The following is a 27,353-nucleotide window of genomic DNA, read 5'->3' on the forward strand; positions in this document are numbered from 1 at the left end:
AGGGCAGTGGGGAGGGAGCCCTGCAGGGCTTCCTGAGATTGCACAGGCTCTGCGGTGCTGCCTGGGGCCTCGGCTGAAGCTCCACGGAGGAGGCACCCCAGGGCCTCCCCAGTGCCCCGCTGCTGTCTGCAGAGGGGCTGAGATGGGAGTGCAAGCCTTGGCCACAGATGCGGGCGCCCTGGGCTGGGAGCTGGTGGGGCTCAGAGGAGTGTGCCTGAGTGTGTGTGTGGGGAGAGGCATGAACTTCTTGGAAAACAACCTACTAAATGTTAAAGTTAGAATTAAAAAATTCCTCATGGAAAGCCAGGAGAAAACAGATGAGTCTTTTTGTTAGGCCCTTAGACAACCCAGCAAGGCCCTTGGGACCCCCAGGTGCGCTCCAGGTGGAGCACCTGGTAGCGTGGCAGTCGGTCCCCGAGGGTGGCCTTGGTCCCTCCCCGAGCGCAGGAAGACAGCAGGTGTAGCTGTGGATGGCAGCGTCACAGAGGGAGGCACAGGCAGTCACTGTGCCTCCCCCAGGAGCCCCGTGAGCCGACAGGCAGCGTTGTGGCGCCGGGTCCTGCCAGGCACCACCCGTGCACGCTGGCCAGGGGAGCGAGCTCAGGCTGGCCGGCGTACGGTGGCCATCCAGCTTTTTAACCAGCGTGTCAGAAACTCCTGGAATCACTCTGAAGGAGGATGGGCGTTTGTGAGACCCCTGCCAGTGACAGTAAGTGAAGAGAAGGCCCCTGGCTGTGTCCAGTTGGAACTAAGAGGGGCAGCAGCCGCTCACCTGCCCTTACCCCCTGCCTCTCACTCCATCCACGCTCAGCCGTCCTGGCCCCTGCAGGCGTCTGGTGTTGCCGTCAAGGTGACCTTTCCCACAGGGTGGCCCTGAGGACAGCAGCTGGACATGCCCAGTGCCTGTGTGCCCAGCTCCTCCCACCTCTCCACTTCCTCTCCCGGGCCTCCTGGTTCCCTCCAGGGCCCACCCTGGGCTGGGTCCCGGGTTCTCATGGGCTTTGTCACCGACCCCCCAGACGTGGGAGCGTCTGTGTGCCGAGGGCCCATGCCCCACCCTGTGCTGCACCAACTCCCAGCTGCAGCTGGTCTCAAGGGCCCACCCTGGGCTGGTCTGAGAGCTACCGGGAAGGGTGCTGTGGATGCCAGTGTCACTGCGGCTAAGAGCAGCCCAGCCGGCCCTCGCCCTGCTTGCCCAGTTGTTCCTGAGCTGCTGACCCCGACCCTCATCCTACCTGTTCCGCGCACTCTCCCCCGCTGCCCCACCACCCGCACCCAGTTTCCTCCTGGATCCTTTTTTGTGCCTCTGATGGCCTCCTCCCTGCTCCCACCTCCTCCTGCAAATCCACCTGGGCTTGCCTCCAGCCCAGGAATGCTCCGCAAACGCCCGAGCGGGTCGCTCTGCTCCCCACTGCAGCAGCCTGGCCCCCGGCCCCTGCTTCCGGCGAGCACCTGCTTTGTTGCGCTGGGCGTCCTCCTCGTGGCGTCCGGTGGTCCTGCCCGAAGCTGGTGTCACGCCTGGTCCTTGCCCCGGGACTGACTGCTGGAAATCCACTCCAGGGGTAGCAGCCCCCACACCAAGCTTTCTGTAGGAAAGTTTCGCTGCATTCTTGTCTGAAATGGTGAAAGCGTAGTGAGGAGGTGCGCACCCTGGCAGTGTAGTGCCTGGGCTTGGTGCCGGCTCTGGCTCCGGCTCCAGCTTCCTGCCGATTCAGCCCCTGGAAGGCAGCAGTGATGTCTCAAGTACCTGGGTCCCTGCTGCCCACTTGGGAGACCTGGACTGGGGTCTAGGGTCCTGGCCTCAGCCCAGCCCTGCCTTGGCTGTGTGGGCAGGCGTTTGAGGAGTGAGCCTGCAGAGGGAACGTCTCTCTGTTTCTGTACTTGGCTCTCCACATTTTAAATACAATGAAAGCATAACAGTAATTTAAATATTGACCGAGAGAGTTAACCAAATTAATGTATATTTACCTAACTGAAGCATTAGGCAGATGTGAAAGACAGTGTGCTTGCTAACATTTTGTAGTAATACAGACGTATTATGATGCTATCAGAAATAAACATGTAGACTCGTGCGTCGTGTGCTAGAGACCATGTGCTGGGAACGTGGAGGGGCGTGGCATCGGCAGTCACGGCTGGGGTGGGCGGGGCCAGGTGAGACTCCACCTTCTCTGCAGGGAGGACGTCCTACTTGTAGGCCTCATGGGCTGCTTACCAGAGACTCCAGATGCAAACAGAAACGTGCACAAAGATGAACAAGCAAAGGTGTACGCTCCAAATGCAAGCACAAAAGCCGCCTGGCCACCGTGGAGCACGCGCCTCACGGGTGGCCACAGGGCCACAGGCAGCAGTGCAGTGGCTCTGAGCGCCCCGGAAGGCGCAGGTCCCTGCACATACAGGGCAGCGCGTGGTCGTCGGAGACACCTGGGGACTGCAGGACAGGTTACAACCCAGTGTGGGAAGATGGCCGGTGCTCATATTCTTGTGAGTTCCCAGGCTCCTTTCTGCTTGTGGATTCTGTTCTGTCTGAAGCCGGAGGGAGACCAGGGTGTGCAGGAGGCACTTGAGGCAAAGGTTAGCACGGAGCAGCAGAGGTCACCGGAGCAGTGGGCACACAAAGAACCATGGCCGTCCCACACCCGCCTCCTCGTTGGAGGCGACAGACTGACAGATGTGTGACTCGTGAGCGCAAGGAAAAGGGAAAAATAAAATCCTGGTTTACAATGAGAACAGATTTGAGACATAACTAATAATAAAACAAGCCCGTCTGCATGGTGGGATCGACGTCCTATGGAGCCCCTCGTTCACTTTGGATGTGGACGGAAACACCCCAGCAGTGGTCCTGTCGAGGCCGGGCTGGGCCACGGGGTCTGCAGTGGTTGGCAGGGGACACCTGAGGGGCAGGCTCCTTGCCTCCATCCTGTGCCTCGAGTGAGGACCTGTCCTCAGGATTGCAGGAGGGCTGCTGTGGGCCCAAGCACTGTGCTCAACTTCCAGGCAAGAGGAAGTGCAGGGGCGAGGGGACAGAACGTGCGTGCTGAACGGAGGTGTGGGCAGGAGGAAAAGCTGGTGTGAGGCAGTCCTGAGCCCAAGGGGAAGTGGGGGCGTGCCCCCACTGCTTCTCGGCCCTTGCAGGGCGAGGGCTGCCCCCAGCGTGTTCGCTCTCTGCCGCCCTGAGCCGCTCCCTGTCAGCTGAGGGGGTGAAGACGCTGTGGGGCCGGCGCTCAGCCTGGAGGTTAAGACCCGCGCGCCCTCCCTGCAGTCTGGGCCTGAGGCCTGCTGCCTTCTGATCCCAGGCTGCTACTGCACACCCTTGAAGGCAGCGGTGATGGCTCAAGTCCTTGGGTCCCTAACACCCACACGGGCAACCCCGAGGGAGTTCCTGCCTCTTGGCTTAGACCTGGCCCAGCCCTGACTGTCGTAGGCATTTGTGGAGTGAACCAGTGCAAGGGAAGTCTGCCTGTTCCTCTCTCTCTCAATCTCTCTCTTCCTCCCCACCCCCCATCCCGGGACCACCCATCCCACATCCAAGACCTGTACCCAGGCTTCTGAGCCATCAAAGCCGAGTGGTGGCTCTGATGTCCACAACAGAGGCAGAGAAAGGAACCCGTGGCCAGCGAGCAAGATGTTCTGCTACTGAGTGGGCCACCCAGAGGTCCCCCAGCAGGAGGCGGGTAGTGGGGAAGATGGACGTCAGGAAGCATTGCCCTTGTGCTGAGCCGTGTGGAACACCAGGCACGGCACCCCAGAGGCCACGGCCCTGAGCTGGCCTCCCCTGCTGGGGACAGGTGCCGGTGGAATTGGCATAAAACCCGGCACACAGTCCTTGCCTGCCTGCCTCGTCCTGCAGCCCCCAAGGCCACGCACGCAGTGTCAGCCTGAACCTCGCCCTCTCCCATAGCAGTTCTGAAACACCCCTGCTGCCACTTGAGCTGACGGCCAAAGGACTGCTTTGCCTCGATTTCTTGTTTCCTCTATGCAAATCTGGAGAGAGAGGAGCAGTCGGCCCCTGGTGTTTCCCAGGCCACAGAAGTGACTCTGGGGGTCTCACACCCACCACAACCCCTCACTTCCCTCGGGAACACCTTGGCAAGACATGACGGGGAAGTTCACTCTGGGAGGCGGCTCGGATCGGGGCTGTCCAGTCAGCAGTGACAGGGGAGGAAGGGAGTCAAGTGTCCAGACACAGCCCCTCCCCTGGGAGGGCGTGGCAGGGTGGGCGGGCGGTGTCCCAGGAAGCAGCCTCTGCCTCCAACCCCACGAACTGCAGATCTCTCCGCCGGGTCTGTGGGCCCAACTCTTGTCTCCAGCACACACTTGCTGGGATTAGAGCGTGGGGGTGTTAATATTTATTTTCGTCCTACACCAATGATTCTGTGGTCAGAGCTGACTACAGAAACTGATTCTGGTAAGTTAACCAACAGGAAATTCACTGGAGGATGTGGGGCACTGAAGAGGGGATGTGACAGCCTTGGGAGATGGGTGGGCAGGCTCTGTGGACAGGAACTGACCCCACCCCCTGGGCAGGCTCTGTGGACAGGAACTGACCCCACCCTCGGGCGGTTGTGCTGGCTCTGGGCTCCCAGCCCCATGAGGCTGCCAGGGGCGGGGCAGAGTCCCCGCAGGGAGTCGAGCGCACCTTGAGGAGGGCGGGCTCTGGACACGGCACAGCTGCGGGCGGGCTCTGGACATGGCACAGCTGCGGGCGCTGCTTGTTCCATTTCCTTGCTGTTTCCAAACCGCCAGGAAGGTGTTTCCACGCTGGATGTGGGATCCTGGACACGGGCACCCCAAGCTGCTCCTCCCTCCAGGGCTTGTGGGGAGGTGCCAGGCTCTCCCTGGCTGGAGAGGGACCTGGGGGCTGCCACAGCGGTGCGACGGGTGCCGGAACCCACCAGAGGCAGCCGCCTTAGTGGGGTCTTCACACAAGTGGCTGAGGAGGCTGGGGGGCTTCGTGACTGCTGCCCTCCCGCCCCCGGCCCAGGCCCCAGGGGTGAGGGGACACACGGGACATCCCAAAGCCAGTTTGAGTTGAGCTCAACAGCCAGGGTGAACATGCTCTTTGCAGGCCACAGAGCAGGATGAGGGTGGGGACGCCCAACCCCAGCACAGCTGACCCGAGGCCCAGCGACACCGGCAGTGCCCCGCCGAGAACTTGAGACAGATCTAGGAGGCAGTGCCGTGTGCGCCCCCTTCTGGTCACGGAGAAGTAGGTGAGCGGGTAGGAAAGGGGGGCTCCCCCTGCAGGTGCAGCCAATCACGGCATGACTTGAAGGGAAACCAGGGAGCCGACAAGTCCCTGCCGAAGCTGCTCCGTGGGGACGCCAAGGCACAGGCAGCCTGGCCAGGGTTACTGCAACAGAAAGGTGCTGTTTTTTTTAAATTTAGTTATTTTATTTATTTATTTTTTTTGATAGAGTGGACAGTGAGAGAGAGAGACAGAGAGAAAGGTCTTCCTTCCGTTGGTTCACCCCCCAAATGGCGGCTATGGCTGGCGCACCGCGCTGATCCGAAGGCAGGAGCCAGGTGCTTCTCCTGGTCTCCCATGGGGAGCACTTGGGCCATCCTCCACTGCACTCCCGGGCCACAGCAGAGAGCTGGCCTGGAAGAGGGGCAACCGGGACAGAATCCGGCACCCTGACCGGGACTAGAACCCGGGGTGCCGGCGCCGCAGGTGGAGGATTAGCCTAGTGAGCTGTGGCGCCGGCCTTAATTTACTTTATTGTTGTCAATCTCCTAGAATTGTTATGAGGATGAAGTGAACTGATCGTTGTAAGGTATGTAGAAGACCTCCTGACACATAATGAGAGCTCTACCATATTCTTTTATAAAAAGCATTTTAGGGACCAGCGCTGTGGCGCAGCAGGTTAACACCCTGGCCTGCAGCGCTGGCATATGGGCGCTGGTTTGAGATCTGGCTGCTCCACTTCCCATCCAGCTCTGCTGTGGCCTGGGAAAGAAGTAGAAGATGGCCCAAGTCCTTGGGCCCCTGCACCCGTGTGGGAGACCCGGACGAAGCTCCTGGCTCCTGGCTTCAGATTGGCATAGCTCCAGCCATTACGGCCAATGGGGAGTGAACCAGCAGATGGAAGACCTCTCTCTCCCTTCCTGCCTGTCCTCTCTGTGTAATTATTTCAAATAAATAAATAAATCTTTAAAAAAAAGCATCTTAGTTCAGAATAATTTTAAATTTACAAAACAAGAATTATGAAAGGGGCTGTTTTTAAATCAGCAACAGGGGCTGGCCCAGTGACGTGAGCATCCCTTGTGGGCGCCAGTTCATGTCCCGGCTGCTCCGCTTCTGAGCCATCTCCCCACTAACGCACCTGGGAAAGCAGCAGCAGATGGCTCAAGTGCTCGGACCACTGCACCCACGTGGCAGACCCAGCTGGAGTTCCAGGCTGCTGGCTTTGGCCTGGCCCAGCCTGACCATTGTGGGCATTTAGAGTCATCCAGTGGATGGAAAATCTGTCTCTAACTCTGCCTTTCAAATAAATAAATAATAAATATTTTTAATTTATTTTTTATAAAGATTTATTTATTTATTTGAAAGTCAGAGTTACAGAGAGAGCGAGGTCTTCCATCCGCTGGTTCACTCCCCAATTGGCTGCAACGGCCTGAGCTGAGCTGATCCAAAGCTAGGAGCCAGGAGCTTCTTCCAGGTCTCCCACACGGGTGCACGGGCCCAAGGGCTTGGGCCGTCTTCTACTGCCTTCTCGGGCCACAGCAGAGAGCTGGATCAAAAGTGGAGCAGCCAGGTCTCAAACCGGCGCCAATATGGGATGCTGGCGCTTCAGGCCAGGGCGTTAACCCATTGTACCACAGCCTCGGCCCCAATATAAATATTTTTTTCTTTTCTTTTTTTTTTTTTTTTTTTTTTTTTTTTTTTACAGGCAGAGTGGACAGTGAGAGAGAGAAAGGTCTTCCTTCCATTGGTTCACCCCCCCAAATGGCGGCTATGGCCAGCGTGCTGTGCAGATCCAAAGCCAGGAGCCAGGTACTTATCCTGGTCTCCCATGTGGGTGCAGGGCCCCAGCACCTGGGCCATCCTCCACTGCACTCCCGGGCCACAGCAGAGAACTGGCCTGTAAGAGGGGCAACTGGGACAGAATCTGGTGCCCCGACCGGGACTAGAACCCGGTGTGCCAGTGCCGCAGGCAGAGGATTAGCCTAGTGAGCCGTGGCGCCGGCCATAAATATTTTTTTTAAAAAGCAGCAGCGCAAAGAAAGTGCAGGGTCATAGTAACTGTGTGTCTGCAAATGTGCATGTGTGTGTAGGTGTGTGTGTATCCATGTGCATGCACATCCGTGCGTGTGTGTGCCTTAGGAAATGGGTGCAGGGGCCCGAAACAGCTCAGTGATGAAAAACAAGCATTTTTGCTTGAAAACGGATCACAGCAAAGCCTGAAGAGGAATGGGGAAGTACTTCCCAGTCACGCTCTGCACCACCGGGGCCTCTTCCTTTGGAGCACTCCTCACGGTGCATATGTTTACTGAGACACAAAACGATATCAAATACAGAGAATCCAAGGGTGCAGCCTGAAATCTCTACCTGTGTGTCTTCACCATTACGACGCCCAATGCGGAGGACGTCTGTAGCACTGGTGTCTGTGCACACGCGCTATGCACGCACAGGCCCGGCCCCACAAGAGGCCGTGGCTCCAGCTGAGCCTACGCGCGTCTACATCCCAGGGCGAAGCTCACTGCCCGTGGTGGCCTGCAGGCACTGCAGGAGCAGGGTGGTCTCCCCGTGAGCCCCAGGCCCCGTGCACACTGCCTGAGGAAAGCGGCTGCCTGCAGGCTGCACCTGGCTGGTAGCACTCAGAGTTCTTGCTGGAGGGCTGGTCTTTGGGGTTGTTTTGGAGAAGGCCCAGTGGACAAGAACTGAGAGCCAGTTGCCAGAGGAGGAAGGGCCTAGAGCCTGAAGGAAAGCAGGCAGGCCCAGCTCTGCCCGGGGTCGTTTACTGGGGGTCTTGCACACAGACCCAGCGCTGCCCGGGGTCGTTTACTGGGGGTCTTGCACACAGACCCAGCGCTGCCCGGGGGTGTTTACTGGGGGTCTTGCACGCAGACCCAGTGCTGCCCGGGGGTGTTTGCTGGGGGTCTTGCACGCAGGCAGTCCCAGCACTGCCCGGGGGTGTTTACTGGAGGTCTTGCACGCAGACCCAGCGCTGCCCGGGGGTGTTTACTGGGGGTCTTGCACGCAGACCCAGTGCTGCCCGGGGTTGTTTTTCAGGGGTCTTGCATGCAGGCCCAGCGCTGCACAGGGCTGTTTACTGGGGGTCTTGCAGACAGAAGCGTCCTCTGGGGCACCTGCCACAAGGCAGGAAAACAGACGTTCACAAAGGTGGCCTGTGGCCAACCACAGCACACCTGGGCTTACTCTACCTCTTGAGACATTGGGGCATCAGGTAAGAAGGTTGGGTAGAGCGAAAAGTTAGGTTAAGGACTTCATTTGCCAGTCACAGGACTCAGGCTGACCTCCAGGGGCACCTGGAGGGCAAGACAGCCATCGTACCGAAGACGGCAGTCCCGTCCACGTCCAGGCCGGCTGTGGTTCCGTGAAGCTGAACCCCTACAGCGATACACAGACCCTGCGTGTGCCTCAGGTCCTTCCTGTCCTCACCCTACACCAAGACGCACCTGGGGCCACCCCTCCACTCAGCTCTGACCCCGAGAGCTGTGAGGAACCTGGAGGGGTCTGGGCACTGACAGCAAGGCTCACGCAGGCACATCCACGTCGCCCCTGGCAAGGCAGGCGGTGGAGGCCACGGGCAGCGCTTCTGCAGGCAGACAGCTGGGGACCCTGGCTTAGCAGCTGCAAGACCACCAGTCAGGGCCAATGACTGCTCCAAACCTTCTGACTTGTGCTCACTCCAGGCCCCACCCCAGGACAACTGGCTCAAGCCGGTCACTCACTCCTGCCCATCACTGAGAGAAGCGGTCCATGAGTAAGGCAGGGGCAGCTGTTTGCTTGCCGTGTGGATGTCGTCCAGACAGGGTGCCTGGCCTCAGCTCAGGCGGCTGGACAGAGGTGGCGGTCAGCAGGTGCCCTCCCCAGGGGAAGCCAGAGCCAAGGCAGCACAGCAGGGCACCCAGACACTCTGGGCATAGAGGGGAGTCTGGGGATGTGCAAGGACATCATTTTGCTGGGTGAGAAATGGCAAGTCCTGGGTCAAAGGTGAATCCACGAGACAGGAGGAACGTACTGCCCAATGCAGGCTCAGGGAAGGGTGGAGGCGGCCCTAAAAGGCTCTTGGGAGTGGCTGCTGTGCCTCCAGGCCCCCCCCCCCCAGGAATGTGCCTTCCTTTAGGCAGGTGTGAGAGGAACCCCTGCTCCAGGTCTCCCGCCCACAGGAATACCCCTGCAGAACCCCCGTCAGGGCGCTGTGTCTTTGTGCCCTTCCAACCCCTGGGCCCTCCCGCCTCCCACCCCACCCCACCCCATTCCTGGTGCCCAAGGTCCTGCTCCCTCGAGTGGATGTGTGCAGGGGGCTCCGACACACCGATCACAAGGTGGCGGACAGCTGCGGGGTTTTCCAGCTGAGGGAGCCTAACTACCCCTGTAGCTCTGCGCCTCCCAGAGTTCCTACACAGAGCGCATCCATGGCGACACCTCCAAGTCTCAGCTGTGTTATTTCATCTGTAGGAACAAACGCCCACACAGAGCTGTCCCTTCCCCCTCACCTGCCCGGGCCGGGCCAGGGGACCTGGGCTGGCCTCAAAGGGTCCCCCATGTGGACTTGGCCAGTGCCCTCAGGGCTGGGAGTCGGGGCAGTGGCAGCACACAGGGCGGGGGGTGCAGCTGGGTTGGCAGCAGATCTGCAGAGTGGGGTCTTCACCTCGGGCCATCTGGCTGGTGCCAAAGGTCATGGACGCATCAAACTCAGCCTTGAGCAGCTGGAGATGCTTCATGGCCTGCAGTGCCTCTGCCGGGACCTCGGCCACGCCCTCCAGGAGGTTGTAGTTCTCACCGGGGTCCTCCGACAGGTCGTAGAGCAGTGGTGGCTCATGGGCGGTCAGAGGGCTGGAGGCGTGGCAGGCAGCGTCTGCGGTGGTGTCGCTGTGTGGGGAGCCTGGGGAGAGGGCGGATTCTGTGTGCAGCTCAAGGGCAATGGAGCTGGGGGCCGGGGGGCTGGGGAGAGGGACCAGGGAGAAGTTACCCTGGGTGAAGAAGTGAGCCTTGTACTTCCCACTCCGAACGGCAAAGACTCCGCGCACTTCATCGGGGAAGGCCGAGTAGAAGAAGAGGGAGTTCCGAGGGCTCTGCGGGCACAGTCAAGCCGAGGAGTGGCGAGGGGCCCCGGGCACTGCCCACCCAGAACCGCTGGTCCTGTGCAGGCCCTGGTTGTGCACTTCCCAAACCTGGGTGGGGACAGCACTCAGCGTCGCTCAGCCACGGAGACCTGACGCAGACTCGCAGGCGTCGCCCAAGGGCGCTGAGCAGCTGGAAACAGGGGTCACTGGCTCTACCTTGCCTGTGCCCAGCAGCAGGGGACTGAGGTCAAAGCCATCCAAGGTGACGTTGGGCAGCGGGGCCCCAGCCAGGGATGCCAGCGTGGGCAGCAGGTCCAGGGAGCTGGCCAGCTCGTGGGTCACACCTGGTGCAGAGGAATGGCCAGTTACCCTGTTTTTTATCAAGGCTGGGGAGGCGGGGCCTGGAGTCCACAAGGAGAGAGCTGGAGGACTGACCAGGAGTGATGCGGCCTGGCCAGAAGGCCAAGGCAGGCTCCCGGACGCCTCCCTCGAAGGTCGTGCCCTTCCCGCAGCGCAGGAGGCCAGAGCAGCCGCCGCGGGACATACGCATGGTTTCAGGCCTGGGACACAAAAGGAGGTGGTCAGCGGTGAGGCACCCAGGGCCTCTGACCCTCACTTCTGAGTTCCAACCTTGCCCAGAAATGACCAGAACGTGCCATGGCTCCCCTCAGCTGACCTACCAACACCAGTACCTCTGTGTACCCGTGGCCCCCATGTCCCTGACCACATCTCTGGGTCACTGTCCCTGCCAGTGTGTCCTGAGACCCTAACCCACCACCAAAGAACCCAGACCCTGGCCCCAGCATACCCATTGTCTGCAGTGAAGATGACCAGTGTCTCTCCGAGCAGCCCCAGGTCCCCCACGGCCGTCATCAGGGCCCCCACGGCTGCATCCAGCTCCATCAGGGAGTCCCCAAAGGGCCCACGGCCTGAGTGGCCTGCAAAGCTGTGCCCACTAAACTGGGGGTAGTGGGTGTGCTGGGGGCAGAGACTGGAGTTAGCATTGAGTAGGGGTCACGGGCAGCCAGGAGGGCAGGGCCAGGGTCACTCACGTGGGAAGCGTAGTACAGGAAGAACGGACGGCCCTGGCGCTGGGCGTCGGCCATGAGGTCGCGGGCGAAAGCCACATAGCGGGCTTCCAGTCCAGGCAGCCAGGGGGGCTGTGCCTCCACAGACAGGTTGGCCAACAGTGGGATGGGAACCAGGCCCTGGTCACAGCCACCATCACAGGGAGTGGCCGGTGGGAAGCAGGTCAGGTTCTGGCAGGGGCCCTGGGGGAGAGAGGTCCAGTGAGGGCCCTGGTGGCTCCCTACCTGGTCATGGGTGTAGGGAGAGGGGGCAGGGAGGGCTCCCTACCTGGTCATGGGAGTAGGGACAGGGGGCAGGGAGGGCCCTGGTGGCTCCCTACCTGGCCATGGGTGTAGGGAGAGGGGGCAGGGAGGGCCCTGGTGGCTCCCTACATGGTCATGGGAGTAGGGAGAGGGGGCAGGGAGGGCCCTGGTGGCTCCCTACCTGGTCATGGGTGCAGGGAGAGGGGGCAGGGAGGGCTCCCTACATGGTCATGGGTGTAGGGAGAGGGGGCAGGGAGGGCTCCCTACCTGGCCATAGGTGTAGGGAGAGGGGGCAGGGAGGGCTCCCTACCTGGCCATGGGTGTAGGGAGAGGGGGCAGGGAGGGCCCTGGTGGCTCCCCACCTGGCCATGGGTGCAGGGAGAGGGGGCAGGGAGGGCTCCCTACATGGTCATGGGTGTAGGGAGAGGGGGCAGGGAGGGCTCCCTACCTGGCCATGGGTGTAGGGAGAGGGGGCATGGAGGGCTCCCTACCTGGTCATGGGAGTAGGGACAGGGGGCAGGGAGGGCTCCCTACCTGGTCATGGGTGTAGGGAGAGGTCCAGGGAGGGCCCTGGTGGCTCCCTACCTGGCCATGGGTGTAGGAAGAGGGGGCAGGGAGGGCCCTGGTGGCTCCCTACCTGGCCATGGGAGTAGGGAGAGGGGGCAGGGAGGGCTCCCTACCTGGTCATGGGAGTAGGGGATGCCCAGGAAGCGGTGAAAGCCCTGATGGGGGGGCAGGAAGGCCCCCTCCGGCCCCACCCCAAGGTGCCATTTGCCGGCCATCCCTGTGAGGTAGCCTCGAGCAGACAGGACTTCAGCCAACGTCACCTCCTCCAGGGGCAGGCCGCCCCGGGAGCTGGGCTCCAGGACTCCAGGGTACATGCCCATCCGGACTGGGAGCCGGCCGGTCAGGAGCGCAGCCCTGCAGCACAGGTGAGCTCCGTGAGATAGACTGAGGCAGGCCCCTCCCGCGAAGGCCCTCTTCCTCCCCACCCGCACCAGGGAGCGAATCCGGCAAGAAGCAGACCGGCGGGCGTGGGCCCTGCTCACCGGGAGGGTGTGCACAGAGACACAGGGACGTAGAAGTCTGTGAACCGCAGCCCCCCTGTGGCCAGCTGGTCCAGGTTGGGGGTGGTGGAGCTGGGGTGTCCGTAGGAGCCCAGGTCCCCATAGCCCAGGTCATCAGCAAAGATCAGCACAATGTTAGGGGGGCTGGCAGAGGCCAGGCCCGCAGCCAAGGCCAGAGTGAGAGTCCACAGTGCTCGCATGGCGCGGGACAGGTGGGCTTGTCTGCAGAGACGCCTGGCAGGGAAGACAAGGCTGGTCCGTCGGGCTCTTCCCTAGACCCCGGGGCCCAGGCCCACCCTCCCCTGGACCTCAGACCGCCGTCCAGGAGCTCCAGCGGACCCGACAGAACCCCGGACACCGTGGCCGGGAGGTAACGCCCCCGGGCCCTCAAGGACCGGGACGCCTTCGGATTCCGCGCGGACACCCGACTCTCCTCGCCGACAGGCCCCGGCCCGGCCTCAGCGGCAGAAGTCACATGACAGGGCCCGGCGGAACCGAGCCGAGCAGCGCAGGGTCTCCGACCGCGGCCGCGGCGCCCGCGCTGCGCTTCCGCCTCCGCGCGCCCCGCCCCTCCTCGCCGGCCCCGCCCCTTGACCCCGTGACCCCGCGGCTGGGGCCCCGGGGCTGAGGCGGCTGGGGCGGCGGGGCGCAGCGCAGGGGCCGGAGCCGGGTCAGGCCGGGCGAGGAGGGGCCGGAGCGGGACTCAAGACTCGTCCTGCGCCGACGTGAGGCGGAAGCGGACGGCGGGCGTGGGCGGCGTGCGGAGCGCGAAAGCCCGTGGGCCCCGCCGGCGCCCCGAGGCCGTTGGCGACCGCGCGCGCGGGGCGGGGCCTGGGCGGTGGGGACGGCGCGAGGGGGCGGGGCGACGGGGGCGGGGCGAGCCGGAGGCGGGGGCGCGAGGGGGCGGTGCGCGGCGCGCAGGGGGCGGGGCCTGGTTGGTGGGGACGGCGCGAGGGGCGGGGCGACGTGGGGGCGGGGCGCGGCGCGGCGCGCAGGGGCCTGGGCGGTGGGGACGGCGCGAGGGGGCGGGGCGAGCCGGAGGCGGGGCCGAGAGGGGCGGGGCCTGGGCGGTGGGGACGGCGCGAGGGGGTAAGGGGGCGCGGCCGGAGGCGGGGCGCAGCGCGGCGCGGGAGGCGGGGCCTGAGGAGGGCGCGGCGCGGCGCGGGAGGCGGGACCCGGGCTCCGGAGAGCTGCCCCGCGCTGCTGCCCCCGCCTCGGCGCTTGGTTCCCTGCGTGAGTGGCGCGTCCCCGGGCCTGAGCTCCCCGGGGAGGGGCGGCTTGTGCGCCCCCAGGCTTCCGGCGCTGGGAGATTTGCGGGGCCCTTCTTTAAAAGACCCGGATGTTGGCAGTGTCGCGGGCACCCCGTGAGTGGGCAAATCGGAAGGGTTCGCAATGGACAGCGGCTTTGCCTGCACCTTACCTCGGGCGCCTTTCTTCCGACCCCTTTCCCCCGTATCGGGGGTGTGGGCTGTGACACGTGTGTGTCTGGTGTGGCGTGGTGTGAGGTGTGAGGCGTGTGTGATGTGAGGCACGTGAAGTGTGTGTGTGGTGTGAGACGAGTGTGTTTGTGCAGGTTTGTGGTATGTGAGGTGTGAAGTGTGTGTGAGATGTGTGGTGTGTGAGGTGTGTCTGGTGTGAGGCACGTGAAGTGTGTGTGGTGTGTGAGACATGTGGTTGTGTGTATGGTGTGAGGCGTGTGTGTTTGTGGTGGTTGAGGTGTGGCCAGTGTGAGGTGTGCTTGTGGTGAGGTGTGTGGTTGTGTGTGAGGTGTGTTTGGTGTGTGTTGTGTGCGGTGTGAAATGTGTCTTGTCTGAAGTGTGTGAGGCGTGTGGTGTGTCAGGTATGTGGTGTGTGAGGTGTGTGGTGTGTGAGGTGTGTGTAAGGTTTGGTGTGAAATGTATCTTGTCTGAGGTGGGTGTGGTGTGAGTGTGAGGCTGTGGTGTGTGTTTGTGGTTTGTGTGTGGTGTGGTGTATGTGTGTGGTGTGAAATGAGTCTTGTCCGAGGTGTGTGTGGTGTGTGTGTGTGGTGTGTGAGGCGTGTGCTGTGAGGTGTGTCTGGTTTGTGTGCTGTGGTTTCTGACTAGTGTGTGTGTGTGATGTCTAGTGTGAGACATGTGTTCCGTGTCTGATGTCGCGTGTGATTATGGAGTGTGTGTGTGTGTGTGGTGTGTGAGGTGTGTGCTGTGAGGTGTGTCTGTGGTTTGTGTGCTGTGGTTTCTGACTGGTGTGTGTGTGTGATGTCTAGTGTGAGACGTGTGTTCCGTGTCTGATGTCACATGTGATTATGGAGTGTGTCTGTGTGTGTGTGTGTGGTGTGTGAGGCGTATGCTGTGAGGTGTGTCTGGTTTGTGTGCTGTGGTTTCTGACTGGTGTGTGTGTGTGATGTCTAGTGTGAGACGTGTGTTCTGTGATGTCGCGTGTGATTATGGAGTGTGTGTGTGTGGTGTGTGAGGTGTGTGCTGTGAGGCGTGTGTGTGATTATGGAGTGTGTGTGTGTGTGTGTGGTGTGTGAGGCATGTGCTGTGAGGTGTGTCTGGTTTGTGTGCTGTGGTTTCTGACTGGTGTGTGTGTGTGATGTCTAGTGTGAGACGTGTGTTCTGTGATGTCGCGTGTGATTATGGAGTGTGTGTGTGTGGTGTGTGAGGTGTGTGCTGTGAGGCGTGTGTGTGATTATGGAGTGTGTGTGTGTGTGTGTGGTGTGTGAGGCGTGTGCTGTGAGGTGTGTATGTGATTATGGAGTGTGTGTGTGTTTCCGGCCTGGGTCTGGTCAGCCTCTGGGATACACGAGTCGGGAAGCCTCCGGCTAAGACTCGCCTGGTTCCTAGGCTGTCATTCTGACGCCTGGTACCTCGACCACAAGCAGTGCACTTGCCACGGAGGCGGGCTGTGCGGGTGTTTTACTCAGTGCGCGTGCGTGCACACACACACACACACACACACACCACCGCCGCCATGTGACCCTCTTCAGGAGCTCGTGTTGGGCAGCTCTCTGGCCGTGGCACCCCCTGCACGCTTTGGGCACCTGTCTGGGAGCTCTGACCTCAGGAAGAGCAGGACCTGGGTGCCTGGGTGGGGCGAGTTTCCCCTGCGCACTGACCCTGGCACAGAGTTCGCACCGAGGCCCAGCTTGGCTGGAGAGCTGGCATCTCCCGATGAACCTTGAAAGCCCCGAGGTCAGGGCTGGGGCGGCAGGGATTCCCGACGATGGGACGGGGGAAGGGCTGGGCCCACCTGGCCTCATGGGAGCAGGAGGGAGCAGTCTCCCTGCAGCTTGTCACATTCCAGCCTCCTTTCTGGCCCGTGTGCCGTTGTGCTTCCAGTCCTGAGCCAGGACAGACGCTTCTTTGTGGCCCAGAAATCTTTGAACCTGTAATTGGAGCTATCACAGCTGGTCGGCGCTGTGAGTTGGAGTTTAAAAGCAACCGACCTAAAGCGCGTTCTTCTCTTTGAACAGCAGGCTGGGAAGTACCCCGGGACCTGCCTGTTATTCTGGGGAAGAGCCTGCGTGTGGTGGCAATGTCTTGCACAATGGTGGCACTTTCTCCCAGGGATCTGGGGGCCGCTCAGGTGTGTGCACACGTGCCATCTGACCTCGGGCTGGAGGAGGGGATGTGGTGCCGGCAGCTATGTTTGTTCAAAGCCAGGCTCTGCAGGCTGCCCTGGTCTTTTGGAGATGTGAGTTCTTTTTCTGCATTGACGGAGCCTCAATTGGAGGCAGCCTGCTGGGGTTCAGGAAGCGGCTGTGGACACCTAGGGCACTGCTAATTTGGGACTGACGCCCACAGTTAGGGGAGCGGCCTTGCAGTGAGCAGTGGGTCTTGTCTTTTTGTACCTTGGATAAGGGATGGGAAAGGCCTCTGTGTGTGGAGTTGGTGGGGGAGCGACGGGAATGCAGCTGTATCCGTGGGAACACACTTGGCCTGGATGAAGGAATTCTACAGCTCTTGAGGCGGGCTGAGTGTCCAGGGACATTGAGGACACCTGAGGACCCTGACCCCCACCTCCCCCATCCCTGTCCACCAGCTCCATCCTCCCCGCTGACAGTCATCACCTTCCTGCTGCCCCCACCCCTCCCCAGGCTGCGTTTTTCTCAGCCACCTTGAGGCCCTATGGTTTTCCCCGGTTCCAGAGGGCTGGTCCCGGCTGAGTGGTGCAAGCCTCTTCCAAGGGGGTGTCAGTACTGACTGAAGCTTCTCAGGCCGCCTGTTGGGGTGCAGGGGAAGGCTGGGGGGTTCCCAGGAAGGAGGGTGGGGTTCTGAGCGTGTGCGAGCCGCGCTGCCTCTCCGGCTGCTGGGTGGCACCAAAGATTCTGTGCTTGACCACACTGCAGTCAGGCTCCTGAACCTTCTGGGCCCGTCTGGCACATACTTGTAAAATCCAGGCCTAGCAAGGGCCCTGCTTAGCTTAGCACAAATTTCTGAACCCCCCTCCTTGATCTCCAAATCTGGGGCCTGCATATCTGGACAGGTTCCTCGTCCTCCATCCCCTCGAGAATTTCTCTCCAGCAAGAATCCTGTTGGGTGGGATTGGCTAACATCCCCCTAGCACCTGATGTCTCTTAGTAGTGTTCCATTTCCTGACCCCAACCCATTCCTTGGCTGTAAATGCCTGCTTGCCTGTCTGTGCTGCACCCAGAGCTGGGTCCAGTCTCTGTCCCCTGCTGCAGTCTTTCTCCAGTGGTCGCTACACCTACTGTGGTCCTGATGAAGCTGCCTTGCACCGGGTGACCCACAACACTGTCCCTTAGCCCTCTATCCCTGCCGACTGTAGCCCAGCAAGCATCCTGCAGCCTCAGACCTGGGGCCTTGCTGGTCCTCTCTGGAACTCTTGTCTGGCTCCCGAGGTCCACTGCAGTGTCAGGTTCTCTGTGAGGCCTTCCCTGGCCCCAAACTCTTCGCCCGCCTCCTCTACCCAGGTGTGAGTGGCTTCTCTTTACTCCCAGGTGGGCTGAGTTGGGCAAGTTGCCGTTGCCCTCTCCAGGCCTTGATTTGCCACCTGTAAATGGGGTACAATAGTACCCACTCTGGTGTGTTGGCGGAAGGCACGGATCAGTTAACATAGGCAAGACGCTTTGCTAGGCTGGCCTATGGAAGTCTGTGTTCTGACTTGTCGTCACACAGCTGCTGGTGTTGTGTAGAGCTGGGTGGAGCCACGAGAACTCCAGACAGGGTGAGTCTTCAACACAAGGGGAGCCTTGTGGAGATGATCTGGTTGGCAAGATGAGAGGCCTGTGTGGCACCGCGAGGCATCACACGCCAGGGAGGCCGTGAGAGAACCTTCAAGTCCACTCAGGGACGGGATGAGCCACTATCCGACTAGACGTGGAAACAACCTCTGATTATGGATAACTTGATCCCCTGGATGACAGTCAGCTGCGCAGGTGACCAGGTCCCATCATCCCCAGCCCTTACTGTCATCATATTTCATAAAATTATAGAAAATTGCTTACGCGTTTTACCAGAAACATTACTTTCTTCCCAGGAGGAACTTCTACCCAGGCTGGTCCTTTCCCAGTGTTTCCAAGGGATCAGAGAGAGCTTAGGAGGAGCAGGTTGGCCCCCAAGTGACCAGGACAGCGATCCCGGGTCTGGCATCCATGGCAGCCAGGAGCTCCAGGGCAGGTGTGCCGTTGGCCATGGTGGGTAGGTAGGCATTCAAACGACCTGTGACTGCTGTAAAGTTTACTGTCTGTGGGGGAAGTGGTCATCTCTCCATTTGATTACTGTTTACAGCCCTCGTCTGTATTTTCACTACACCGCAGCCAGGCCCAAGGGCTTGGGCAGTGCAAGCACTGTGAGATGGACCCGTGACTAGGTCATTGTCCAGTCTTCCAGAGCAGGGTGGGGCAGTTCGAAGTGCACTCGGGAAGAGAAGGCTTAGATACCAAAGGAACTGCATCCTTTTGCAGATTTTGTTGAGCAGAATTCCGAGGAAGGAATGTTGGGGGAGGATGGTTCTAAATCAAGAGAAACCGATGCAGTGGCTGGAGGTCAGGGTTGGCAGGGCCGGTGGAACGCCTGGCTATCTGCACTCTAGTCTTTCACCAGGTTAGAGTAGGCACTTGGCCTAGCAATTTGAGTGCCCACACCCTATCTCAGGGTACTGGGTTCCACACCGGCTTCAACTCCTGACTCCAGCTTTGTGCCAGTGCAGACTTTGGGAGGCACGGAGATGGCTCAAGTGATTGGGTTCCTGTCACGTGTGGGAGGCCTGGACTGGGCTCCTGGCCCCGCTTGTTGTGGGCATTTGGGGAGTGGACCAGCAGATGTGTGCTCTGTCTCTCTTTGCCTCACAAATAAATAAAATTTAAAACAAACACCAGCAGGACTGGCACTGTGGCATAGTAGGTTAAGCCTCTGCCTGCAGTGCCGGCATCCCATATGGGCGCCAATATGTGTCCTGGCTGCTCCTCTTCCAATGCAGCTCCCTGATAATGGTTTGGGAAAGCAGTGGAAGATGGCCCAAGTGCTTGGGTCCTGCACCCACGTGGGAGACCCTGAGGAAGTTCCTGGTTCCTGGCTTCGGATTGGCGCAGCTTCGGCCATTGCAGCTATTTGGGGAGTGAACCAGCGGATGGAAGACCTCTCTCTGTCTCTCCTTCTCTCTGTAACTCTGCCTCTCAAATAAAAAGTAAATCTTTATAAAAATATATTATTTCAAAAACTAAAGAAAGAAACAGGGAGGGAGAGAAGAAGGGAATGTCATTATATATTTAGAATTGTATTTATGACCTATATTGAATCTGTCAAAAACTAAAAACAAATAAATAACTAAAGCAGAATAAAGGGGCCGGCACTGTGGCACAGTAGGTTAATCCTCCGCCTTCAGCGCCGGAATCCCATGTGGGCGCCGGTTTGATTCCGGCTGCTCCACTTCCGATCCTCTCTCTGCTGTGGCCTGGGAAAGCAGTGGAAGATGGCCCAAGTGCTTGGGCCCCTGCACCCGCGTGGGAGACCTGGAAGAAGCTTCTGGCTCCTGGCTTTGGATCAGCGCAGCCCTGGTCATTGTGGCCATTTGGGGAGTGAACCAGTGGAAGGAAGACCTTTCTCTCTGTCTCTCCCTTTCACTGTCTGTAACTCTACCTCTCAAATAAATAAATAAAATGTTTAAAAAAATAAAAAAGAAAACCAGGTTTCAATAGGCTATGGGAACAAAGGTGACATATGAGAAATTCCTTGATCTAACCAAGAAAAGGCATCCAGAGACTGGAGGAGCTAGGACGGCATCGTGCGTCACCGGGAGGCCCTGCCTCACCAGGAATTGAGGGCTGTGCCGTGCGACGGGAGAGGAGCAGGAGCACCCACAAGCAGCTAGGGACGCTGGATGCAGGGGCCAAGACATCCTGGGGTGGCAGAAGCCACGTGGCCAACCAGGCAGGCGAGGCCCCTGTGGTGGGCAAGCAGAGTTGTCACCTTCAGAGACCACTGGCCGTGGGGCCAACTTCAGGACAGAAGCAGAGGGCAGCATGGAAGTGAGGGTGTGGGTGGTGGAGAAACCCTGGTCTCAGGAATATGCCTGGCCTGGGTCACAGGGCAGGGGAGCCGAAGTTCCCTTTGCAATTCCTGGATGTGAGTCACTGCCAGACCCGGAGCCTTCTGCTGGACGGACAGGCCTGGTGGGAACACCCAAGGCTGAGCTAAGTCTTCCCAGCCTCCCCAGAGGAAGGTGTGCCTGTCAGCCAGGACGATGCCGCTGCAGGCTCCCAGGGACTCGGCTGACTTTGCTGCCCCACTGTCCACAGGGCAGAGGCGGCTTGGGAGGGCAGATGGGCTGCACTTTGGGCTGCGGTCCATCTCACAGTGGACACACTGGTATGTGAATCCACTCTGGTGTGTTTCCCAGCCGGCATCTGGCTGGGGCAAGGACTCTCAGAGTGAGAGCGGCCTCCCTAAATCGGTTGAGGAAACACCTCCTACTCTGACAGAGCAAACCCTAAATAAACCTAATCAAACCCTAAACTGGCTTAATAGAATGAATAGACATTTACTTTTGGCCCACAGAAAGTTCAGTTTGCAACCTGGGTGGGTGTGGGAGGCTCTCTGTTCTATTTAGTCATTCAGGGTCCCATTTTTGATATCTGGGTTTAAGGCTGTCCCGGAGTTCACAGCAGCCAGCAGGAGGGAAAAGCGTGCACACGGAGGACTGGGCAGGTGTGGCTGTGGCTTACAAATGGGACACATCATTCCCACTCACGCTGATTCTAGAACTCAGCGACGTGACACTGCCTTGACCCCGAAGGGGCTGGGACACAGACTGGCCGAGGTGTGGTGTGTCAGGAGCCAGCAGCTGGGGCGTCTGCGTTCTCACCCTCAGCTGTCCGACCGGCAGACAGAGGGACTCGCCAGGGGCCGTCTGTGGGTGCTGTTTCAGGCAGATTGTATTTCTAGAAGCCAGGCCTCTTCTGTTTCGGTTTCCAACGGTGTTTTGGGCAGCATCTCCCTGTGTTCATTCCCTTTCTGCTCCCTCTAGGTACACAGGAGCCTGTGCTCTCCACCTGGACCCGGGCTGTTACGGTCAGTGAGACAAGGACCTGAGGGGCCACGGGAAGAGACACAGGTGAAGTCAGGAACAGGGCTGCGCAGGCAGCATCTCCTGTCCATCTCTATATTCACTCATGCTCTGCCCAGCAAGCAGTCATTAAAGTGCGCGCGCACACACACACACACACACACGAGTACGAGTGCTCTGCTGAATAAGAAACAGGTTTCCAACAATCTCACATAAAACCCATTTATTACAGAATGCTGGAAATGCTGATCAAAGCATAACAAGCACTGTTGTATGCACAGCCGACCTTGAAAGAAAATGGATGTATGCTCAGAAACACTGAAGAGAAGACGGCCAGTCAGGTAAGAGCATGAAACCCGTGGGACTCTCCCTGCGAGGAACTTGAGTCTTGGGTTTAAGGCCGTGTGGTGGGCAAGAGGGAGGGGCCTGGGCCCACACCACAGACGTTGGAAGGGAGATTCTCACAGAGAAGCAGGGCTTTTGAAGACCCATGGTATCAATGAATGACTAGAAAGACTAGGAAGGGCAGGCACTGTGGTGCAGCGGGTTAACGCCCTGGCCTGAAGCGCTGTCATCCCCTGTGGGCACCGGTTCTAGTCCTGGCTGCTCCTCTTCAATCCAGCTCTCTGCTACGTCCTGGGACAGCAGTGGAAGATGGTCCAAGTCCTTGGGCCCCTGCACCCACGTGGGAAACCTGGAAGAAGCTCCTGGCTCCTGGCTTTGGATTGGCACAGCTCTGGCCATTGTGGCCATCTGGGGAGTGAACCAGTGGATGGAAGACCTCTCTCCTCAATCTCTCTCTCTCTGTAACTCTGTCTTTCAAATAAATAAAATTAATCTAAAAAAAAAAAAAGGACTAGGAAAAATATCTGCCTTCCAGGAAAGAGAAATGAAAGATTTTGTGGTGACCTCAACATCAGATGGAAACCCAGTCTGAGAATTTGTGAGTACAGAATTGGACTTAACTTCATGTGGTGCAAGGCTGAAATACAAGCTGCCTGGGCAGTTTGGGATGGAGTGGAAGTCACTGCAGGGTGACAGCCCTGGGCACTGGTGGGAGAAGGCACCAACCACCTGACTCCCAAGCCCCACGTGCAGGAGCCTGGAGCTCCATCTCGCCTCCCCTGTGGCAGACGGACCCAGATGCTTCAGCGGTCACCTGCTGCCTGCTTCAACAGGAAGCAGAATCAGGAGTGCAGCTGGGACTCAAACCCAGGCACTCTGATATGAGATGTGGGTATCCCGAATGGTGTCTGCACTGCTAGGCCAAATGCCTGCCTGTTATTTGTTTTATGGCAGGTGAAAATTGTATATATATATCATATAGAAAAACATGTTCTTAGTTATATATACATTGTGGAATGGTTAAATAAAGCTATCTGGGGCCGGTGCTGTGGCGTAGTGGGTAAAGCCACTGCCTGCATTGCCAGCATCCCATATGGGCACCGATTCGAGTCCCGGCTGTTGTGGGGAGCAACTCGGACTAGACTGTTACTGGAATTAAGGCTTATTCTATGCATCTGCTCTCCCACAATATGGCGCTGGGAGAGGAGGAAATAGCTTCTACACAGCTGCCTCCAGTTCAACCAATAAACAGCAGGACCTGCTCCTGATTGGAGGAGAGCAGCGTACTCGGCGTGTGGGCAGCAGAGTTGGGATTGGCGGAAGAGGACTACAAAGGAGGAGAGAGACAACATGCACCAGGAACATCTATCTGAAGGAACACCTGTGCAGCCCCCGAGAGAGCCGGCCGGTGGTGTGCCGCTCCCCCGCGGAAGTGGGGAAAGTGGCAGGGGGAACCGCCCTTCCACGGAGGTGGAAGGGTTGGTAGCCAACCCGGGAAGAACCAGCAGAAACCCGGGAAGGGCCGAGCAGACGAAAGAACAGTGCAGGGTCCTGTGTTGTTCCTCCACGAAGAGGGGGAGCGACAGGCTGCTCCACTTCTGATCCAGCTGTCTGCTCTGGCCTGGGAAGGTAGTGGAAGATGGCCCAAGTGCTTGGGCCCTTGTACGTGTGTGGGAGACCCAGAGGAAGATCCTGGCTCCTGGCTTTGGATCAGCCCAGCTCTGGCTGTTGCGGCCATTTGGGGAGTGAATCAGCAGATGGAAGATCTCTCTCTGTCTCTGTGCCTCTGCCTCTCTGTAAACTCTGCCTTTCAAATAAACAAATAAATCTTTAGAGAGAGAGAGAGCGAGTAAGCGAGCAAGCTGGCTTAGCATTTAAAAAAAAATAAAGCTAATCAACAAATTGCATTATCTCATACATTAGTTTTTGTGGTGAGAATGCTTAAGATCTCTCTCAGCAATCATTCTTTTTAAAAATATTTATTTATTTATTTATTTGAAAGTCAGAGTTGGGGCTGTGGCTCACTTGGTTAATCCTCCACCTGTGGCGCTGGCATCCCATATGGGCACCAGTTCTAGTCCCGGCTGCTCTTCTTCCAGTCCAGCTCTCTGCTGTGGCCCGGGAAGGCAGTGGAGGATGGCTCTGGTGCTTGGGCCCTGCACCCAAATGGGAGACCAGGAGGAAGCACCTGGATCCTGGCTTCAGGTCGGCACAGTTCTGGTTGTAGTGGTCATTTGGGGGTGAACCAACGGAAGAAAGACCTTTCTCTCTCTCACTGTCTATAACTCTGTCAAATAAAAAAAAAGAAATGAAAGAGTTACACAGAGAGAGGAGAGACGGGGGGGGGGTGGTCTTCCATCTGATGGTCACGCCCAACTGGCCGCAATGGCTGGAGCTGCACCAGTCTGAAACAAGGAGCCAGGAGCTTCTTCCAGTCTCCCATGTGGGTGCAGGGGCCCAAGCACTTGGGCCACCTTCTACTGCTTTCCACCAGGCCATAGCAGAGAGCTGGATGGGAAGTGGAGCAGCAGGGACTAGAACCAGAGCCCATATGGGATGCCGGTGCTTCAGGCCAGGGTGTTAACCTGCTGCACCACAGCACTGGCCCCAGCAATCATTCTTGTCATTAACTGTGGCCACTGTGTCGTACAGCAGATCTCCCACACACACTGCTCCCTAAATGGAACGTGGTGGCTGGACCAGCATCCTGTGTGTCTCCCCTGGCCCTGCCCCTGGCAACCACGGATTCCTCTCTGCTTCTGTGAGATCAGTGGCATCTGCCTTTCTGTGCCAGACTTATTTCTCTTCACAGAGTCCTCCAGGCTCATTCATGTTGTTGCCAAGGCTGTGCATATATTCTCTCTTTTTCTTTCTTTTTTTTTTTTTGACAGGCAGAGTTAGACAGTGAGAGAGAGATGGAGAGATAGGTCTTCCTTCTGTTGGTTCACTCCCCAAATGGCCGCTATGGCTGGTGCGCTGCGGCCAGCACGCTGTGCCGGTCCGAACCCAGGAGCCAGGCACTTCCTCCTGGTCTTCCATGCAGGTGCAGGGTCCAAGCACTTGGGCCATCCTCTACTGCACTCCTGGGCCACAGCAGAGAGCTGGCCTGGAAGAGGGGCAACCGGGACAGAATCTGGCGCCCCGACCGGGACTAGAACCCGGGGTGCTGGCACTGCAGGCGGAGGATTAGCCAAGTGAGCCGCGGCGCCGGCCAATATTCCGTTTTTCTAATCCATTCATTCACAGATAGGTAGGTTGACTCCGTATCTTGGCTATTGTAAATAATAAATAATTGAAATTTCAATAGGCAGGTTGAGTAGCAGATTAGGCCCAGTGAAAGGGTGACTGAACTGGAAAATGCGTGTGAAGAAATACTCCAGGACACAGAACAGCCTAGGAGATGAGGACTTCTTACAAAAGGCAGAACAAGCAAGTTTAGTACATTTTAAAAATTATCATTTTTATAAGTTTTTTTAAAAAAAGATTTATTTATTTGAAAGGCAGGGTTACAGAGAGGCAGAGGTAGAGGCAGAGAGAATCTTCCATCTGATGGTTCACTCCACAGATGGCCGCAAAGGCCAGAGCTGTGCTGATCTGAAACTAGGAATCAGGAGCTTCTTCCAGGTCTCCCACGTGGGTGCAGGGTCCAAACACTTGGGCCACTTTCCACTGCTTTCCCAGGCCACAGCAAACTGGATTGGAAGTGGAGCAGCCGAGCCTTGACCCTACGCCCATACGGGATGCGGGCACTTCAGGCCGTGGCTTTATCTGCTATACCACAGCATCAGCCCCAAATTATCATCTTTTAAAAAGTTTCAATAATTATATTCACAACCTTTTCATCATCCCAAACGTCAGGTGCTCTCTGTCCTCCCTCTCCCCGCCCTGTAACCTCTGTGTGGTTTCCACCTTCATGACTCACCCACTCTAGATGCTTCATACAAAATCATAGAAATCGTAGAATCTTTGTCTTTTGTGTCTGGCTTATTTCATTTCACATAATGTTTTCAGCATTCATCTGTAAAGCCTCAAATTTTTAAATAGGAGATGCCAAGGAAATAAAATATTCAAAAATATCAGAGAGTTCCCAGATTTCATCAAAGATAGAAATTCTCAGGTTCAGGAATCACAACAAATCTCAAACAGGGTTAGTAAAATTGAAACAATGTCTAGGAAAATCATGTAAAACGACAGGGTCTTAAAAGTCACCGAAAGAACGCATTGCCTACTGGGAGACTGACGACGAGACTGACAGCACTGGATGGGATGGCAGCGACAGGACAGCAGAATAAAGCCCGGGTGCAGTGCCAGTGCTGTGCTGCAGCGGGGGAAGCCACTACCCGCGACGCCGGCATCCCATATAGGCGCCAGTTCAAGTCCTGGCTGCTCTACTTCTGATCCAGCTCCCTGCTAATGCTCCTGGGAAAGCAGTAGAAGATGGCCCAAGTATTTGCGGCCCTGCACCCACGGGGGAGACCCGGAAGAAACTCCCAGCTCCTGGCTTCAGCCTTGTCCAGCTGCAGCCCTGGCCACGTGGCCATTTGGAGAGTAAACCAGTAAATAGAAGCTCTCTCTTAGTGTAGCTCTGCCTTTCAAATAAGGAAATAAATCTTTAAAGCATTAAAATATAATGAGTGCAAATAACTGTCCTGGGTTTATACTTCCAGGGTGACGTTTGCTGCTGCCTTCTGCCTTCTCCCTCGGTAACAGGGTCCTGATTCCGCAAGGGCTGAGCAGTCCCACAAGAAAGCACCGGATTCCCCGGCCCCACTGCAGCCAACGAGATGCACACCGCGTCGCGGGCGAGGTTCCGGGCAAGCTCCTCACGAACTCAGATGTGTGCTCGGATGACGGCTGCAGACGGGACTAAAGAGAACGGACACTGATCGCGAAGTCTACCAGATCCCTTCAGGGACACCACGCTGACCATTTCCCTACAACTGGGAGCCCACCAGGGACGCCTGCGCTCATCACTTCTACACAGCACCTTCTGTGGTTCCAGCCATTGTACATAGGCAAGAAAAAGAAATAAAGGAGGAAGTAAAACTGCCTCTGTTTGCTGATCTGGTTGTTTATGTAGGGTTCTTCCCCTCCCCCCACACTCTCACCCCTCCCTCTCCTGTTCCCATTCTTATTTACTAAGATCTGTTTTCAATTAACTTTATACACACATGATTAATTCTATACTAGGTAAAGAGTTTAACAAGTAGTATGAAACAAACCTGTTCAAAGTCGTTGCATCTCGAAGTGTCACCCTCAGTCCTGCAGGTGGCCTTGCTGGGCGTTACAGATCAGGGAGAACGTGGCGTTTGTTCTCTTGGAGCTGGCTTATTTCACTAAGTGTGATGTTTTCCAGTTTCATCCATTTTGTTGCAAATGACAGAATTTCATTTTTTAACCCCTGTGTAGTATTCCATGTAACACAACATTTTTAGGAATAAATTAAGCAAAAATGTACAAGTAATTTTTAAGATGAGATACCAATTCAATTCTGGTGAATTGTAGTTGGGTATGTAGATGATAAATACCACACAGGAGAGATTGGGTTCTCTAAGCATAAAACTGTTCTTGGTTTCAAGAGAATTAAAGAACAAAGAATAAAAAAAAAAGAAAAAATATACAAGTACTCTACATTGAAAACAATAAACCTCGCTGGGATAAATTAATGAAAACCACAATAAATAATAAATAGTAAATAATAAAAGAGGGGATATACCCTGTTGGTGTGTGGGTAAGTTTATTGCTACAATGTACATTCTCCGCAAGTATTTTTTTTTGTAAAAACTAATAAGCTGGAGCAGGCATTGTGGTATAGTGGGTAGGGCCACTGCTGCCTGCAGTGCCGGCA

General features: G+C 57.7%; 1 protein-coding gene and 2 long non-coding RNA genes across 7 annotated transcripts; 1 reads left to right on the forward strand and 2 right to left on the reverse strand.

The window, feature by feature from the left end:
- Positions 1-9,614: 9,614 nt before the first annotated feature.
- ARSA (arylsulfatase A) lies at positions 9,615-13,228 on the reverse strand. Of its 3 annotated transcripts, XM_089307834.1 has the most exons (9): positions 12,992-13,218; positions 12,635-12,886; positions 12,266-12,506; positions 11,307-11,525; positions 11,063-11,232; positions 10,690-10,814; positions 10,471-10,598; positions 10,161-10,263; positions 9,615-10,073 (listed from the first exon to the last, which is right to left on the reverse strand). In XM_089307834.1, the coding sequence occupies exons 2-9, from the start codon at positions 12,850-12,852 to the stop codon at positions 9,754-9,756; spliced, it is 1,524 nt and encodes a 507-aa protein (XP_089163960.1). In that variant the 5' UTR covers positions 12,853-12,886; positions 12,992-13,218; the 3' UTR covers positions 9,615-9,753. The 3 variants fall into 3 exon arrangements, with proteins under 3 accessions (XP_089163960.1, XP_089163959.1, XP_089163961.1); XM_089307833.1 differs by having other exon boundaries at positions 12,635-13,228; XM_089307835.1 differs by lacking the exons at positions 12,266-12,506; positions 12,635-12,886; positions 12,992-13,218 and adding an exon at positions 11,611-11,860 and having other exon boundaries at positions 11,307-11,567.
- Positions 13,229-18,155: 4,927 nt separating this feature from the next.
- On the forward strand, positions 18,156-26,310 carry LOC103346040 (uncharacterized). Of its 3 annotated transcripts, none has more exons than XR_016216460.1 (4): positions 18,156-18,294; positions 21,122-21,165; positions 21,393-21,501; positions 26,173-26,310. It is a non-coding gene; the product is annotated as an uncharacterized LOC103346040 (long non-coding RNA). The 3 variants fall into 3 exon arrangements; XR_016216461.1 differs by lacking the exon at positions 18,156-18,294 and adding an exon at positions 19,167-19,282; XR_016216462.1 differs by lacking the exons at positions 18,156-18,294; positions 21,122-21,165; positions 26,173-26,310 and adding an exon at positions 21,783-22,013 and having other exon boundaries at positions 21,363-21,501.
- LOC149123664 (uncharacterized) lies at positions 25,474-26,906 on the reverse strand. The gene is made up of 2 exons (XR_016216463.1): positions 26,728-26,906; positions 25,474-26,371 (listed from the first exon to the last, which is right to left on the reverse strand). It is a non-coding gene; the product is annotated as an uncharacterized LOC149123664 (long non-coding RNA).
- Between the last annotated feature and the right edge of the window lie 447 nt (positions 26,907-27,353).

The sequence above is a fragment of the Oryctolagus cuniculus genome, chromosome 11 (genome assembly GCF_051225735.1).
Source record: "Oryctolagus cuniculus isolate XC-2025 breed Fujian yellow rabbit chromosome 11, ASM5122573v1, whole genome shotgun sequence".
NCBI classification, from domain to species: domain Eukaryota; kingdom Metazoa; phylum Chordata; class Mammalia; order Lagomorpha; family Leporidae; genus Oryctolagus; species Oryctolagus cuniculus.